The sequence below is a fragment of the Psammomys obesus genome, unplaced genomic scaffold, assembly GCF_907164565.1.
Source record: "Psammomys obesus unplaced genomic scaffold, mPsaObe1.curated_primary_1811, whole genome shotgun sequence".
Taxonomy (NCBI): domain Eukaryota; kingdom Metazoa; phylum Chordata; class Mammalia; order Rodentia; family Muridae; genus Psammomys; species Psammomys obesus.
Window position 1 is genome coordinate 31875978 of NW_026593286.1, and position 16974 is coordinate 31892951.

The following is a 16974-nucleotide window of genomic DNA, read 5'->3' on the forward strand; positions in this document are numbered from 1 at the left end:
CACACACACACACACACACACACACACACACACACACACACACACACCAGGGTGGAGAACGGTAGAGGTAGACATTCCATGTTGACTTCTAGCCTCCACACGAATGCACAAAAAATGCGTGTACACTCACACATGAACCAGCACACCCCACCCCAATACTTGCAAGAAAAGCTTTTAGGACCCACAGCTTTGATTAGTTATGTGCTTGTCATTATAATTCAACACGTAGATGAAACTAAAGTCTGCAGCACAAGGAAATGATTATTGAGTAAAAACAGGAAATGCTATGCACTGTTCTTGCAAAGTAAGATTAAAAAAATACAGAAATTCTAAAGACTCAGACTTGAAAAACATCTAGTAAGGGGTCAGCAGGCCCTCCGTGACTGCACAGCTAAGCAGATCCCACTTTTCTTAAAGGATCATTTGTGAAACTGGTGACAATTAAGGGTCATTGTTCTTTTTGATTATGTAGAACTTGGGCATTCACTTGATATAGAGGATTTTGTAAAAATAGATATAAATGGGCCCTAAAATGGGATTGCAGGTGCAAGATGGCCAATAAGTTCTGAGTTTAAACTCATGCAAATCATGAGAATGAAGACTGCATCAGCAGGCGTCGGGGTGCATTTTTTACATATAGTCTCATTAACATTTCAAAGCCTTTCATTATGAAAAAGCCTTCAAAGTTAAGATCTAAAGCCAATATTCTTTAGTGGCACACATTTTTCACCTCCAGCATGTCAATCACAAAAACAAAAAGCATCAGCAAAAACAGATCAGATCTTAGGATCACTGATCCCGTAATTTAAATGAGAATACTGTGTATGTTTGGAAAGCACCAGAAATCTGCAGAAGGAAGACAGTCTCATGCAGCTTGGGTCTCTTCTGCATGCAAGACAACATTATCTATGTGGCTTTATAACCAGAATCTGGCATGCTGAAATCCATTTTCTCAATAGGATTTGTAAATCCCTTCAGGTTCTTAGAACACGCTGGAAGCTTGGCTCATATTACTGGAACTATGGAAATCTTAAGGCTTCTTCAGTAATACTCATTGGCAGAAGGTGTGCCCAGAATCTTGGGGCCAGGTGTTGGAGTGCAATTGCTTCTCCAAGCATAGTGACTCTCTGAAATCCTTCTTATTCCATAGCAATTCTTGAGAATTTGCTATTTTACTTCATAATGTGCTCATGTTAATACAAAGTCATGTCTACTTCCCACATCTCAAGCAAACCGGTCAAGAACATGCCTGGGTGACCTTCAGTTCCCTGGGGAGGCAGACAAAGTCTGAACGCCTGGTGATATACATGTTTATTTCCTAAAATATAATAATCCTGCACCCCTGCAGAGTCCCCACTCAGCTAAAGAGCAACATTTGGGAAGTATACACACAGCGCTACTGTGTCAGTAAACAGCCCGAGGGAGACATACTCATCCAGGATACACTTTTCAGCAAATCCTATCGATGTGTGCCCCCACAACCAGCAAGGGTACACCTTTAAAATGAATCCATCAGTGTTCACTGATACGGGATGCTGCAGTCTATAGACATGACACTGTTGTAATTGTGATGGTTAGTCTTGGTTGTAACTTGGATACATTTGGAATCAACTAAAAGCCAATCAGCTGGACACACCTGTGAAGAATTGTCTTGACTGGACCATTTGAAATAGAAAGACCCACTTTAAATCTGGGCCACACCTTCTGATGGCAGCGCACGCACACACACACACACACACACACACACACACACACACACACACGGAGACAGAAAAAGGACGTTTTTGCTTTTTTTTTTTTTTCCCTGCTTGTCTTCACTTCCGACGGCAAGTTCATCTATTCTGCTGCCAAAGCATTCCTTCCCTGGTATTAGAACCTACTTTTTCAGGGCTCCAATACAAACCACGGAAGACTAGCTAAGACATTCAGCCTTGGGGACTGATTTTTGAATTCTTGGCCAGAGCTTGTGAAACTAGCAAGGCCTCTATATAGCAGCACAAAGGGGGGGGGGCCCTGAGCCCCTAATCTGGACTGAGACTAAACAAAGATACCTGAGACTTTAAAAGCTGCTCTGGGTTTGGCTCCAGCCCTAGTACTTCCAGATGTATCGAAGCCTTTTCATCTCTTTGTCCAGAAAACAAAAGACAAAGGGGGTTTTAGCCCAAACTTTGGGGCCATGGAAGAGCCTGGGCCACACCTGGGTCAAGATCTATACTCACAGCATCCCACACCATTGAGGTCCTCCGAAGGACACCAGAATGCTGGCTGTCTAACGTCTGTGTGACACAGCACCAGGCTCTACTACTGGGCCACCCTCAAGTATAGTTTGAGAAAGCCACCACCATCTATTGTCACCTCCTTGCCTGATGACGACCTGCAGGTGCTCATCTATGACTGTCACCAGATGGAAGAGGCAACCAGGCACATGGGAGCTGCAGCAGTTACTGTCACCAAAATGATTTGGGCCCAAGCCAGCTACCTCAGCCTAGAGAGCAGAACTGAACCATGTGACCCAGCCTCTCAGATGGGGAAAAGGAAAGTCCATCACCACATACACGGTCAGTCCCCATACCTTTCCTGCCTTCCTTACATGTCTGCAGTATGATCCATAGAGAAGTAGGGCTTCTCACTGCTGAGAGAAAGGAAAAGCAAAACAAAAAGAACTTTGGCCCTCTTAGAGGCTATTTGGCTTCCCCTACAGATTGCTGTCCTCCACTGTTGGGCTGCTGACCTGGCTGCCCAACAAATGGCCCTAAGACCAGTGGAGACTAATAATATTCTGACGACATACCCTGACGGTAAATAAGAAATGGACAGCTCAAACCTACAGGCCGATGGATGACAACAGAGGGAAAGATCATTCTCCCAGAAACAACTGGCAGGACTGTTAGTAACTGACCTTCACCAAGCTACTCATTCGGGGTCCACAAAACTTTCTGAGTTGCTCAGACCAAGATTACACCCAGACTGGACAGCCTAGTGCGGGATGTCTCAGCCAGATGCCAGGTTTGTATCCAAGTAAATCCAAAATAAAGAACCCTCTCTCAGGAAAGAGTTCAAGTGAGAAGCCAACACCCCCACAAACTTTGGAAGAACTGACTTCACCAAGATCTGGCCTGCCAGGGAAGGATACAAGTTTTTATAGATACTTTTTCTGGGTCGGTAAGAGTGTTCCCCACCCAGACTAAAACTGCTCAAACAGTAGCTTAAAATGCTACTCAGGAACTGGTCCCTGACTTGGCATCTCCCTAAATGGGGCCCAACAATGGCCTGGCTTTAATAGGCTAAACCTGTAATTAATAGCTAAAGTTTTAGACATAGATTGAAAACATTATTGTTCTAGACATAGAACCTCAGAGTTCTGGGCAGCTAGGGGGAAAATCCAGTATGATAAAAAAAAATAAGAAAAGTCTAATAAAACTCTCATTAGAGTCCAGAGAAAGGTGGAAAGACCCCCTTCCTTTGCTTTGGACCCACTCACCCCATATAGGGAGGGATTTACCCTCTATGAGATTATGTTTGGAAGGCCTCTCCCATGGCTTCCCAGGCTCAGAGACCAATAGCTGTCAGACCTCCCTAACCATTCCCTTCTCAAGTCACTACTGCTCGTACGTAAAGGCCAGTCATTAGACTATCTGACAGACCTAGTCAACTTCTGAGTCCACCACCAGTTTGCACTTGCTCGACTCTGTCTCAGTCAAGCAGGTAGCCAATGCGGTACAGGAGCCAACTTGGAAAGGAACCTACATGGTTACTGTCTTCACTCTATGGTGATGAAGGTAGCTGGCATTACATCATGGATCCACCGCACCCAGGTCAAGAAAGAAGCCACAGATGCTCCTGCCGAATGGACTGTCTCATGGACTGTGGACCCATCGGCCCCTAGACCCATCCACTCACTGCCCCTCCTCCTCCTCCTCCTGAGCCTTATGTTTGATGTGAATACAGGATTATGGTCCAACTCCCACATCCCTCAGGCCTGAACTGAGGAAGACAGATATAGGGGAGGTATTATCTAGTGTGACTACAGACCAGCAATTCATATTCACCCCGACTTTTACTTACTGATGCCTACTTTAAGTGCCTAGTTGTATTGGAGAAAGGAAAGATGTGGGAGTTTATCTTTTGAGATAGGAATACAGAATTTACAATTCTACACATGCCCTGTGGCTGGGCCCACTAGTTGTCAGGAACAAGGGAGTTTCCATTGCAAAAATTGAGATTGTAAAACGGAGGCTTCCTAAAAACACATGAATGACTATTTAGGAAAAAAAAAAAACCCTCTCAAAAAATGCACAATAGGAATGTGTAATCCGATAGCCATAACACTTAAAAAAATCTGAAAATTCTGCAAGAAAGATTCTGGCCTTTGGAAAACAGGGAGAACCTGGGGCCAGACTCTGTGCCACAGGAAGGGATCCTGGGAACAGAGGTGATCATTCCCAGCCAGGAATAGGCCAGGATTTCTGGTTATGCTTAGACACCCTGACTCTGCACCACACAGGAACAGGAACTAACTAGATGTCAGCCACTGACTGACAGAATTTACCATGATTCATGTTAGAGGATTTATAAAGGGCCAACACTTGTCTAATATCCAAACCTTTAATTTGGGCATTTTGGGCACTTCCTCTTATTCTGATGCCTGCCATTCTGCCTTGTACATTAAGTCACCTGGACAACAACAATATTATTGGGTCCTTGATACTACCTGGTAGGCATGTACTAAGGATTTGATGAAATATGCCTTCCTGACGCTTTCCAAACTAAGTAGCGGGATTGATCAGGATTAAAAGTTTCTGTTTCTGAATTAAAACAGTCAGGGTTCCTTGCACAAAATGTCCCACGAAGTTGGAGAGGCTTAGACTTACTTCTCATGAGATAAAGGAAACTATGTCTGGCTTTGGAAGAAACCTGTTATTTCTATGATAATTGATCAGAAGTAATTAAGAGCAAAATCTTGCCCTGGCTGGGGAAAACCTCAGAAAGAGAAAGGCATACATTAGATAATTGATAGCAGTCTCTGTTCTCTTGGTCCCCCTGGCTAACTACTCTGCTATCAGCACTGACTGGGCCTTTAATTCTCACTCTGATTGGATTAATGTGGGGACCTACATTTTAAAATATACAGTCAATTATGTATCAACTTAGTAAAATTAGTGGTCCTTAGGACCAACAACACCTCGTTAGAGCAGGATAAGACTGTTCTTTAGAGCTAATGATTTGACTCGTTAGCTAAGACCAGTGGGGAATGTAAAAGGGCCCCAGACCTGTAGCACAACTGACTCCATGATGGAAGTAACATTCAGGCCATAAAAGTCAGCATGTAGACAGGAACACCCGCCAAAATGAAAACAAAGATCTAGTCCATTAAAGTCCATAGCTCTGGGAAAGGCTCTTAAAGGTACTAACCTTGCTTTCTGGCTTCTGTACTTCTGCTTCTGGCTAACTGTGCTGGTTAACTGAAGCATGTCAAACATCAAGGTGTCTGTGCTCGAAAGCTCACCCCAAGGAAGGCCCAGTGCTACACTGGGATCCCTAACACCCAGTGTAGTTTCTGGCCAACTAATAAAGACTTTCTGTTGACTTGAACCCATATCTGAGCAGTCGTCTGGTGGAAACCCAGCAACAACAGCCTTCTCACTCCTGTGTTAGCTGTCACCTAGCATACAGGAGTTTGTGTTAAAATTGAGGAAATATGGTTTATGTTCACGGGACTCTAGCTAGCCTGAGCATGGCAAACATGGTTCTGGAAGGCCTTGTCTTTCTCCCCCATTCTCTCTGCTTTGCTAAAAACCAGTAGATTACATTCCTAAAGCTAGCCATCAAGCCTCCTGAGGCTGACTACTAAGGTCCAGCTATCAAAGTACTAAAGTTCAGCAATCAAAAGCCTCCTTTGGCTCACCTAATTAACATGCCCAATCAAAATTAATCAACTCACCTAACGTGGGGTTTTCCCCTTTACCTTTATACACTGCCATATGCCTCTCCTCTCTATCCAGAGGCAGTCCTTTGTCCTACAGGACAAAAACTCGTCTCCCTTGCTCCCTTCCCTTTCTTCCTCATCCTCTATCTCCCGTCTTTGTCTCCTATTCCCTGCCCTTTGTCTCTCTTGGACAAACAAATCTCTTTTTGTGCTGAGAACTTGATCTTGGGGGTCATGAGCCAATATTAATCACTTCATAGGTCACATAAAAGAACCAGAAATGTGAAAAGTTTTTTGAGGCCAGGCAATCCAAGGTGCTGCTAGTAGAGACAGTTCTGTACTTGAGCGGGACTTAGCTCACTGGTTCCTTCTGCCTGTGAAGATGTGTGGTTGACAGTCATGACTCCCGAGAGACAGCGCAACCCTCACACCACCCTCTTCGGCCTGTTTTATGAGGCACTGGACTGACTGACCTATTTGCTAATCAGAGCTTTTCCCTCTGCACACATATATATGATGACACACCATGTTGCTAAGTGCCTGGCTCATATTTTCTCATTTTGTCTAACTATTCTAGCCATAAAATTCTTATTCCAATAAGGAGCCTGACAAAAAGGACCCACAGCAAGTTCCAAGCCAGCAAGGACTACACACATAGCGAGACCCCAGCTCAAAGCTAACAAGAGTTCAAGTTCGCACAGACAATAAGTGGGTAGAGGCCAGAGTCCGCTCTGCCCCCTCCAAATGCACACACTGGCTTGCACGGGTGATGAGCAGTTCTAAAGCCAGGACCAGCACCACCAGTTATGGAAGCTAGATGAAGACTGCCTGTCAATCCAGCAGTTTCAGACATGGAAGGAAGGGCTCAGTACATGTTTACTGATGACGGGGATTTAAAGAACAGATGCTCTGGAGACGCTTCAGATTCCACAGATATTGGGACCCACCGCTAAGGTCTGAAGAAGAAAGAATGAGGACGTGAAACCTGGGTCTTCTGTGAACCTTGAGAGAGGTGCTAGGAGCTAGTGCTGCTGTGTCCAGGGAACCATTTGTGTTGGCTGCTGGCATTCTTACCGTCAGAAGATGACCAAAATTGTACCTAAGCAACAAGTACACCAAGTCCGTGCATTTTCTGCTTTTACAGACAAAATCATGGAACTTATAAGATTAAATTAATTTCTCAACCAGAGGTACTGTACAGCTAGCTACCCATGGCCTCCAATTTCACTCCCAATCACACTGGTTTCACTTAACAAGGCTGGTTATATTTAGATGCAAAATGTTGCTTAAGTTATTTTAAAACCTCAAGCAGATCTCTGTGAGTTCGAGGCCAGCCTGGTCTACAAAGCAAGTTCAGGACAGCCAAGGCTCCATAGAGAAACACTGTCTCAGGACCCACTCCCCCCCAAATTAAAAAAATCAAACAAACATGTATGTGTGTGTATTTGTGTGCGTGGAGGTCAGTGTCCAGTGTCTTCCTGTTTCTCTCCACCTTATGTTTTTTGAGACGGGGTCCCTCTCTCAACCTGGAGCTCTGAGGTACTGTCACCCCTGTCTCCTCGGTGCTCGGATCACAGCTGTGCACCTCACGCAGGGCATCTGACATGAGCTCAGTCACAGTGCTCCTGCTTGCACACTACCCACAGAAACGTCTGCCCAGTGCCCAGAAAACTGTCCTTGTTTTAAAGGTAACATTTTAATTACGTTCAGGTATTTATCTGTTCTGTGCGTGTATCACACGTAAGCATGCGCCTGACACAGCATGGACGTGGAGGTCAGAAGACAGCTTGCAGGTGATTCTAGGGTTCAAACTAAAGTCCAAAGGCGACAAGAGCCTTTCCCTGATGAGCCATCTCACCCCAACTACCCCTCACACCTGAAAATTTTTAATTAAAAGTGTTGATAGCTGGTTTTCTTTTTTTTTTTTTTTTAATAAAAGAAAACTGAACTATGGTCAGAATACAGAGGAGAAAATGAAAGAATTCAGCTTAATCCTTCATTTTTGTGCAAATAAATACAACGGGTCGTCAAATGAAAAAAGGATCTGGTGGGAGGTTGTTAGGTTCAGACCACCATTTCCCTAACTCGTAAGATAAAATCTGGGTGAGGATGAAGAGCTTAGAAAGCACAGGGAAAGCTCTGTAAAAAAAATATCCCAGGGGAGAAATGTGGCCACTGGGTTCCCAGAACACACCACACTGCATGAGTGAGGTCAGTAAGAGAGGGCAGCCGTGCCCTGGTCTCCATCTGAGGGATCCTGTCTCTGCTCAGTCTTCCAACCCATGAAACGCATGCAGTGTAAGCCTGCAGCCACGCACAGACCGTCCCTGCTCGGACTGCACACCGCCACGTCTTACACAGATTGCCACTCACATGGGTAACCATCTACTCTGCTACTTGCGGACTCACTTATCACAGCGGGTCGGTTTAGACACAGACACAAATAAAACAAAACCCACAATATTGATACTTTGTGTTCAATGTAGGAAGTTTTGCAGCGGTCATGATAATATTTATTTATTTATTAAAACTACTGAGACATGGTCTCTTGCTATACAGACCACACTGGCCTCCTAAAACTCAAAGAAATCCACCTGCCTCTGCCTCCAAAGTGCTGGGATTAAAGGTGTGTACTGCCACACTCTGCTTGCATTCATCAGTCAAATAATGAATTTGCTTTATCAGGCAATCTATTTTTATAATTTTAGCTAAAACGTGACTTGATTTTTTCCTACAATCTGAAGTTGGCAGGTGTTGACGAAACTGGCAGACGTTGTAAACAGAACTGGAACATTTTTAAAAAACTTCATTTAGTATATCTTGATCTTTGAAGTATACAAGTTGACTAAAAGCTAGGGGGATATTTTACATGTTTAGTTTATCAGTGAATTGTCAGGTTCCAAAAATGCTTCAAAAGAGATAGTTAGATTAAAAACAGACACACACACACACCCCGTGACAAATATTTAGGCAGCTTTAAGTATTGACTTTTAAGTGGCACAGATTTTGTTGTTGTTTTGCTTTTCATTTTGTGGAAGTGTCTCATTTATTCTAGGTTGGCTTCAAATTCTCTGTTTTGATATTTTTTGCTTCTACTTCCTGACTACTGGGATTATAGGTATACATCACCATGCCTGTTTTAGGTCATGGTGGGGGTCAAACCCAGAGCTTCAGGCATGCTAGGCAAGCACTCTCAAGTGGAGGTACATCCCTATGCCAAACAGAACCAATTGAAGGGAAACGAAATCGATGAACTTGAGTTATTTGAACTTAAAAGAGAATGAGTAAAATAACTATGAATGACACTGAGAGATTGTAAATTACACAGACTTTAAAATGACCGTCTTTAAATTTAATATCTGCCTCCCCTAAATCAATACCAGTGTTGAGGAGACGGCTCAGTTGGCAAAGTGTCTACTCTGTAATCTTGAGGACCTGAGTTCAGTCTGTAGCACTCACGTAAATAGCCACATGACACCTTCACACAGCCACATGACATCATCACACAGCCACATGACACCACACATAGCCACAGGGCTACTTACTGGCCTCTTCTTTAACTTTATCCATTTCTGCCATTAGTGAAACTTCTTTGTCAATGATGCTAGGGAACAACAGAAACAAAGAAACAAGAACTTAATCAAAGTTAGACTTTCAACAAGCAACCAAAATACAGACACACACACACACACACACACACACACACACACACACACATACACACACAATTTTCATTAAAGAAAATTATCCCAAATATTTTTGGGTAACAATGCCAGGAGAGCACCCTAAAATTGAAACAACATGTAAGGGATGTTCCCAAGGATAACACAGTGACATCTGCTGATTAGGACACATCTGAAAGGAAAAGGCCTCTCTCACTTCCACAGTTTCATGGCTTTGCACGTACATTCCAAAGTTCCAAAACGATCACACGCATTTGAAAAGCTGGCACTTCAGTCATCAGAGACAATTTGCAAATGTCTCTGTTTTCTTGTTTCTGAGACTCTAGCTGTGGGGAGGGAGGTGGGCCCAGTTCTGACGCAGTTGGTCCTAGGAGTATACTTGGACAAGCCTGCTTGAGGCAAGGGTGATGCTGCTTCTAGCTCTGCCATCCAAGTGTGTATTTTCCCATCCTCTCAGCAAGGCAAGGTTCTGGTGAATTTTGTCCAATATAGTTCATTAATTAAAGCAATTATTCAAGTTTATTCCTCCCATCCCAGCCCCAAACCTCCCAGTTCCTCTCAAAAGCAACAAAATGCAAATATCTTCTATAACCCTTCTCAGATTTGTTTATAATATCACATACATAAGCTGTACTTTTAATTTTCATTTGGTCACAAATTTATCTATCTATCTATCTATCTATCTATCTATCTATCTATCTATCCTTCATTCTATCTCTACTTCATTCCGTCTGTCCGTCCATCCATCCATCCATCTACCATTATCATCTATTATCTATCTTTCTATCATCTCTCATCATCTATCTGTCCATACATACATATGTATGAAGTTTAAGGACTTGCTGAAATCATAACCGTATTACTTCATCACCTAAAACATTAATAACATTTGAATGCTTCAGATATCTACTCAGCTTTCTACAGCTGTTTCCTAAAGCTTTTCAGTAGTTTGTTTAACACCGACATCTAAAATAGCGTTGATCTTGTAATTGGATGACTCTCTTAAATGCGTTTTAATCTACTAGTTCCCTCTCATCTGCTTTCTCATTTCTTTTGCAATTTATTTGAAGGAACCAAGTTGGCCTCAAGAGTTGTCCAAAGCCCGATTTTTGCTAATTACACCTCTATGCTTTTATTAAACCTACTCTTTTTATGCTTCTTATAAAATTATTAGATGTTAGGGATTTGTTAAGATTCAAAATTGCCTTTTTCAGACAGGATACTCTATAAGTGTATCATATTTTGTGTGTGCTGACAGAATTATACACTTAGAATATTCCTCCAGAAGACAGCTCAAATCTGAGTTTCATCACCCAAAAAAAGACAGTACATTGAATACAAGACATTCTTCTTTTTGTTATTAGTAGTCATCAATGTCAGTGTCTAGATCAACAAGATTTGTAAGGAACATCTGATTTGTATGAGTCATTTATTTGCTGAGCTCTTTCTATAAAGAGGCATTTCATAGGCTTGGACTTAGCTCAGTGTTAGGGCACTTGGCTAGTACGTTCACAGCTCTGTGTTTAATTCCCATGGTATCTGTCTCTCTGTCTCTACCTGTGTGCGTGTGAGAAAGAGACGGAGAGAGAGAGAGAGAAAGAGAGAGAGAAAGAAAGGGGGAGAGCCAGTCAGACAGAAAGACAGAGACAGACACAGAGAGAGAAACAGGGGGAAGGAGAGGAGAAGGAGGTTGAGGTTACCAATTGTTCGCTTATCATTAAGTATAGTTTGTATAGGTAAGGAAAAGAAAACATTTGGCTTTCTTTTTATAAATTGGTTTTCAAACTAGTTAGTGTTTTGGCATCCTCCAAAGGTGCCAATGAGTTTTTGTTCTTGCTTATAGACTTTAATTATGAATTTATATAGTATGCATTTCAATATACTGCAGTTGTGGTTAGTTTAGATTGTCCAATCACCTGTAATTTCAAAACTTAGTGTTAAAAATTTCCTTCTTGGTTGTAAAACTGGTCAAGGTAAGAAGCGGTTTGTGAATGTATTTCTAACCATTTAGGATCCTGATGAAGATGCTATAACCTAAGACTTGGCGAGTGATGAATGTCTGCTGTGGAGTTCAGCTCTTTGCAGCTGGGAAACCCCAGTGTGAAGGGACATGTTTGATGACAGGCACATTCTCCAGGACTGGCTTCTGAGCCTAGTCTGTCATCCACGGACAGCTTCAGGAGCTCCCGTGACACACGTGGCTAAAGGTCACTGGGTTTGAGCACTTTTGTGTACCCAGTCATCTGTATCTTCTGTCTTTGGTGTACACAGGTATGATGACAGTGTGTCTTACATAGGGGAAATGCACAACACTCAAAGGTTAAATGGTCAGAAGGACCCCATCCCTGTCCCAGCTGACAAAGTTCCTTTCTCTGTAAGTCTTTGTTTTGCAGTTTTCTCATATTCCTGTTGAAGGTCCATCTCTGTACAAATCAGCATACACTGAACAATTGTATATGGCATCAGACTGTGTCACCAGACCTTGGGGTCCAGTGATTCCAAAGTAGACTTGTTCTCTTGTCAAGAGTACAAATGTCACCATGACAGAGACAGATGTGGTTTTGTTTGTAGTGCTTGTTCTATTTTATATGTTTACTTTCCTCGAGAGGGCGCTTCCATTTTCGTTTGGGGAAACAAAGGCTACTGATAAGCTGGTAGAGAGATAAGGTGAAACTGGAGCCAGGAGTACAAACCACAAAGAAACTATTCTGCCCAGGAACATGTTTTGAAACTTTAGTCCCTATAGAAAGGGACGAGAGAAGAGAGAAGATTCAGCAAGAAGGCCTGGGAGCCAGGAGCAACCTCAGGGATGGGACAATGAAAAGAGCCTCCAAGAGCCGGGCCGTTTCCTGTGCCATCGAAAGGTGCTGCTGTGGCCTTGCACTCAGCAGTGGGAGGCCTCTGTCTTCAGTTGCTTGGTTTGGATGGCATGAGTGTGTAAGGCTCCACTCATATGCACTGAAGAAGCGGCTGGCTCTCACACCTGGATTGATGAACAGATGGGAAGAGGCAGTCTGAAGGCAAGCGAGAGAAGGAAAAACCCACTTGCATCCCCAAAACTTGTGCATCTTGATCTAGGCTCCGGGTTTCCACAGAACACAGAAAGGTAGGCCAGGGAAAAGGGATCGAGCCCAGCGGCTAGGCAACCCCAGCTGACTTATGGGTTAACAGAATGGTGGAGTCTTGTGAGCCTGGAGGGTGACTCCTGCTGTATGCCCTGCACAAACAGAGTGACGCCGAGTTACAGAGAGCTTGGGCTGGTGTACAGAGATATGGTGCAGAGAGAGACAGAAATGCGAAGAGCCACAGAACATTCATTCACCTGGCCGATATTTGCTAAGTGCTTGCTGTGTGGCAATCAAGGGTTTTGGAGCTGGTAGTACAGCTATGGAAACAAAGAAAAGGAAGGTGGTGGCAGAGCGGGGGGAGAAGGAAGTTGGACATGTTTCTTCTTATCACAGTGGAGTCTACATTCTTTTTGCAGAAGAGATGAGAGAGCCTGCACGTCTTGCCAAGAGGGTAAGACAGAGAGAAGAAAATGGTGGTTAGAAAAAAGATCTAGCAGACTTCTGAGGAGACACACAAAAGAAGGGAAATACATCCATGTGATCAGGCTGGCCTGGCCTCAGACGGTCAGTAGCTCACAGAGGGGCAGGCTACACAGGAGACCCAGTAGGCTCCACATAGCTAACACCCCAGTTCCTACGAAAAGAACAGCCTGGAAGTCAGGAAGCCATAGGAAGCACATGCTGGGCAGGGAGAACGTTGTGGGGAAGAGGCCTTTGCTGAGCTCTTTACCAGCTACATGGCCGTGCTAAATTTCTGTTTTTGGTAGGTAGGATTTGTTAACATAATATCGTGCTCAGAGATTTCACAAGATGGGCATCCGTGATACAATACGTATCCCCAGTGGAACACATTTTAAACAAAGCCCGATAGTCACACAATGGTTAGTTTAGACCTTCTGGAGGAGGGACAAAGGTTTACACAATAAACTCTTAATCTGCTTAATGTATACACTTGGGGATGTTAGAAGGCCTGTGAAGTTGGTGTCAAAGCACGCTCCCATTCCCAGGGTATTTTTGCAAGGGGACATCCTCCGGAGCCTTAGCAATTCAGCACTGCCGTGCGACCGCTTACGTGTGCAGAAGCAAGCCCAGTGTTTCTGTTCTGACTTGATAGAAGCACGCTGAGCTCAGGACTCAGCATAAGGAGGACCCACTTCACTGTCCCCTAAGAATCTCATCACACTGGACCCGTGGTTCCTGGGTTTTGCCTCCAAGGTCATTAGGTTTGTGGAAGGGAAATGGATGTGGCAGATAAATTAGTGCAGGCCCGTCTGCGCCTTGGTAGGCTGCAGACAGCCGGGAGCCAGCACCACATCATACTGAGCCCCAGACTAAGAGCAGGTCAGGAAGGAATGGCCATGTCCAAAGCCTTTAAAATGCCCTCAAAGCCTAGGTGTCCCAGTCAGCTTTGAAAGTGATTCGATCAGGGCTATTTGCATGACTCAACCTTCTCAGAAGGATGAGGGAAGTCACACGATGAAATGCTGCGGCAGGAGGCTGGACAGGTTCAGGGCATCTTGGCAGAAATCTGGCATGGAGTTACCAGATGGGAAGGCCCCTCTGGGAGGATTGGTATCAGTGCACATATCATGGTCCCACCGGAGAAGCGGAGGTCACAACTGCTTTTGAGGTTCTCCTCTGCAGGTAGACCTCAGCTTGCAGTTGCCTCAGGGCAAGAGCCCATCCTAACTAGTACTGAGCGTGACTACAGGGCCAGGCCCATCACCCGGTGGGCCAGTGCCATATGGGAATGCCAATGAAGGTCCCCAATACCCCAGGGGCCACGAGCCTGCTCAATCTTCGCCACAGAACCCTGGTGCATGTCCTTTGCCTCCCTTACTCCCCAATGCCTCTCTTCATCTAGTGAACCCTTTCTTCAAATCCTTGGATAACTGTCACTGCCTCCAAAACCTCTAATTGAGTTGTTAAAAGTTATACCTTTAGGCTCTTATTCTGTTAGGGATTGTTCAATAGTGGACTGATCTGTGAAGAGGAGAACATATCCATCTTTCAATGACACAGCAATGGTGGAACTTCTTAATGGCCATACTGGAGGGCTTGCAGAACAATCATGTCTTTTAAAGATATATACACGTTTAGACATGGACTGGCTGTCATGATTTAAGATATCAGCTGGTGATAGCTGGTAGGTCGTGGTGCACACCTTCAATCCCAGCACTCAGGAGGCAGAGGTGGGCAGATCTTTGAGGTTGAAGCCAAACTGGTGAGTTCTACTTAGTGAGTTCCAGGACAGAGAAACTCTTGTCTCAAAAAACCAAACCAACCAAACAGACAAAAGGTATATGCTGATGGATAGAACTGTAATGATGTTCACTTGGAATCAAAACAGGGAGTTGGTGATTGCATCCTGCTGAAACGTGTGCTTTCCTATTAGTTCAAAAGCCTAAGTACCGAGGGGTCGTGCTTTCTAGCAGTGATCCTGGGTGCCTGACAGGAACAAGTAACTCTTTAATTGGCTTGGACTCCAGATGCACCCAGCATGTCCTCCATCGGCCGAGTGAACATAAAACCCATGCTAAACTCGCATGTTTCAGATGTCCCATTTCTATCCTTCCAAAACGCATCTTCTCCTTTTATCTCAACTACTTGGCTAATAAAATTTTATCCTGTGGCCATAAAAAAAGCTTTTATTACCAAAGCAATAAGGTGTAGGGAGGAGATTACCATGGCAAAAACTTTATAGTTTATTATATAGTTAATCACAAAGATAAAGTGTCATTTCATAAAAATGTTTCCACTGTCTTGATTCTTTCTATAGGGAACTAATAATGACAATAAAAGCAATCGGAAGGGCTCTTCAGGTGGAATATATTTGTGATTTTCTGCTGTGTGGAGGACTTGTCTTTAATTTTTGAGACCAAGCCAAGGAGTGACATCAATAGCTTCTTCTGGAAGCCTGGATAAGTCAGTCACACAGGCCTAGTGCTCTTCAAAACTGAAGGTGCTATGGTAGGCAGGCCCCCACAGAACCATCATGGCTAACGGCATGCGAGCGAACATTGAGGAATGAAAGCAGACTCATACAATAGAACTTCAACCCGTGCGGGCAGTGGCTAGAACCGTCGGAAGAGTTAAAGCCAGGCCAGTTCCACCTCTGATACTTTGCCTCAGGGAGCCTGTAGGGAGAGAAGCTGCTGGGAACCATCTGATCCCAGTCAATCGTGATCCAGAAGCTTCTATGGGAAGCTTCTGTGGGAACTCCCTCATTGTCTGGAAGGCAGGCAAAGAGGGAGCAGGACAAGCAGGCTGTATAGGAACCTGTATCCTGGCCTCTTGGTGCAGAAAGGTGAGGTGCTGGGGAGGAAGGGTAATAAGGAACGCTGAGGGAATGAAGGCTTTAGCCCTTCCAGCCTGAACCTCGTAGCACAAGCATGCAAATGAGTTAGAAGCCCTAAAGCCAGACTTTTCTTTCTTTTAACTAAAGAAGAAAGTGGCCCTCTGTGGTAGGCTCCTGTCCTGTTTCCTGTTTTCTCCCTCTTCCCATATTTATCCTGTTTGCCTTTCTGAATGAGGATTGAGCATCTTACCCAGGGTCCTCCTTCTTGCTTAGCTTCTTTAGGTGTACAGATTTCAGTATGTTTATCCTATATTATATGTCTAATGTCCACTTATAAGTATATACCATGTGTATATTTCTGAAAGACTCTACCCAGCAGGGTATTGAAGCAGATGCTGAGACTCATAGACAAACTTTGGGCAGAGTGCAGGGAATCGTATGGAAGAAGGGGTAGAAAGAAAGACCTGGAAGGGTCTGGAGCTCCACAAGGAGAACATCAGAACCAAAAAATCTGGGCCCAGGGGTCTTTTCTGAGACTGATACTCCAACCAAGGACCTTTCATGGAGATAACCTAGAATCCCTTACAAATGTAGCCCATGACAGCTCAGTCTCCAAGTGGGTTTCCCTAATAAGGGGAACAGGGGCTGTCTCTGACATGAACTCAGTGGCTGGCTCTTTGATCACCTCCCCCTGAGGTGGGGGGCAGCCTTACCAGGCCACAGAGGAAGACAATGCAGCCAGTCCTGGTGAGACCTGATAGACTAGGGTCAGAGGGAAGGGGAGGAGGACTTCCCCTATAAGTGGACTGGGAGAGGGCCATGGGAGGAGAAGAGGGAGGGACAGTGGAATTAGGTGGGGACGAGGGAGGGGGCTACAGCTGGGATACAAAGTGAATATACTGTAATAAATAAAAAAATAAATTAAAAAAGCAAGTGATTTAAGACCCCCCCAACACACACACACACACACACACACACACACACACACACACACACACA

The 16974-nt window shown here is 44.3% G+C and overlaps 1 protein-coding gene across 13 annotated transcripts in view; it reads right to left on the reverse strand.

Moving 5' to 3' along the window:
• Spats2l (spermatogenesis associated serine rich 2 like) overlaps nucleotides 1-16974 on the reverse strand; it is a 165848-nt gene that overhangs the window by 11431 nt on the left and 137443 nt on the right. For all 13 annotated transcript variants that reach the window (XM_055616711.1, XM_055616709.1, XM_055616710.1 and 10 more), the window contains one exon: nucleotides 9472-9530. In XM_055616711.1, the coding sequence (XP_055472686.1) occupies nucleotides 9472-9530 (59 nt within the window). The remainder of the gene's footprint in view (nucleotides 1-9471; nucleotides 9531-16974) is intronic.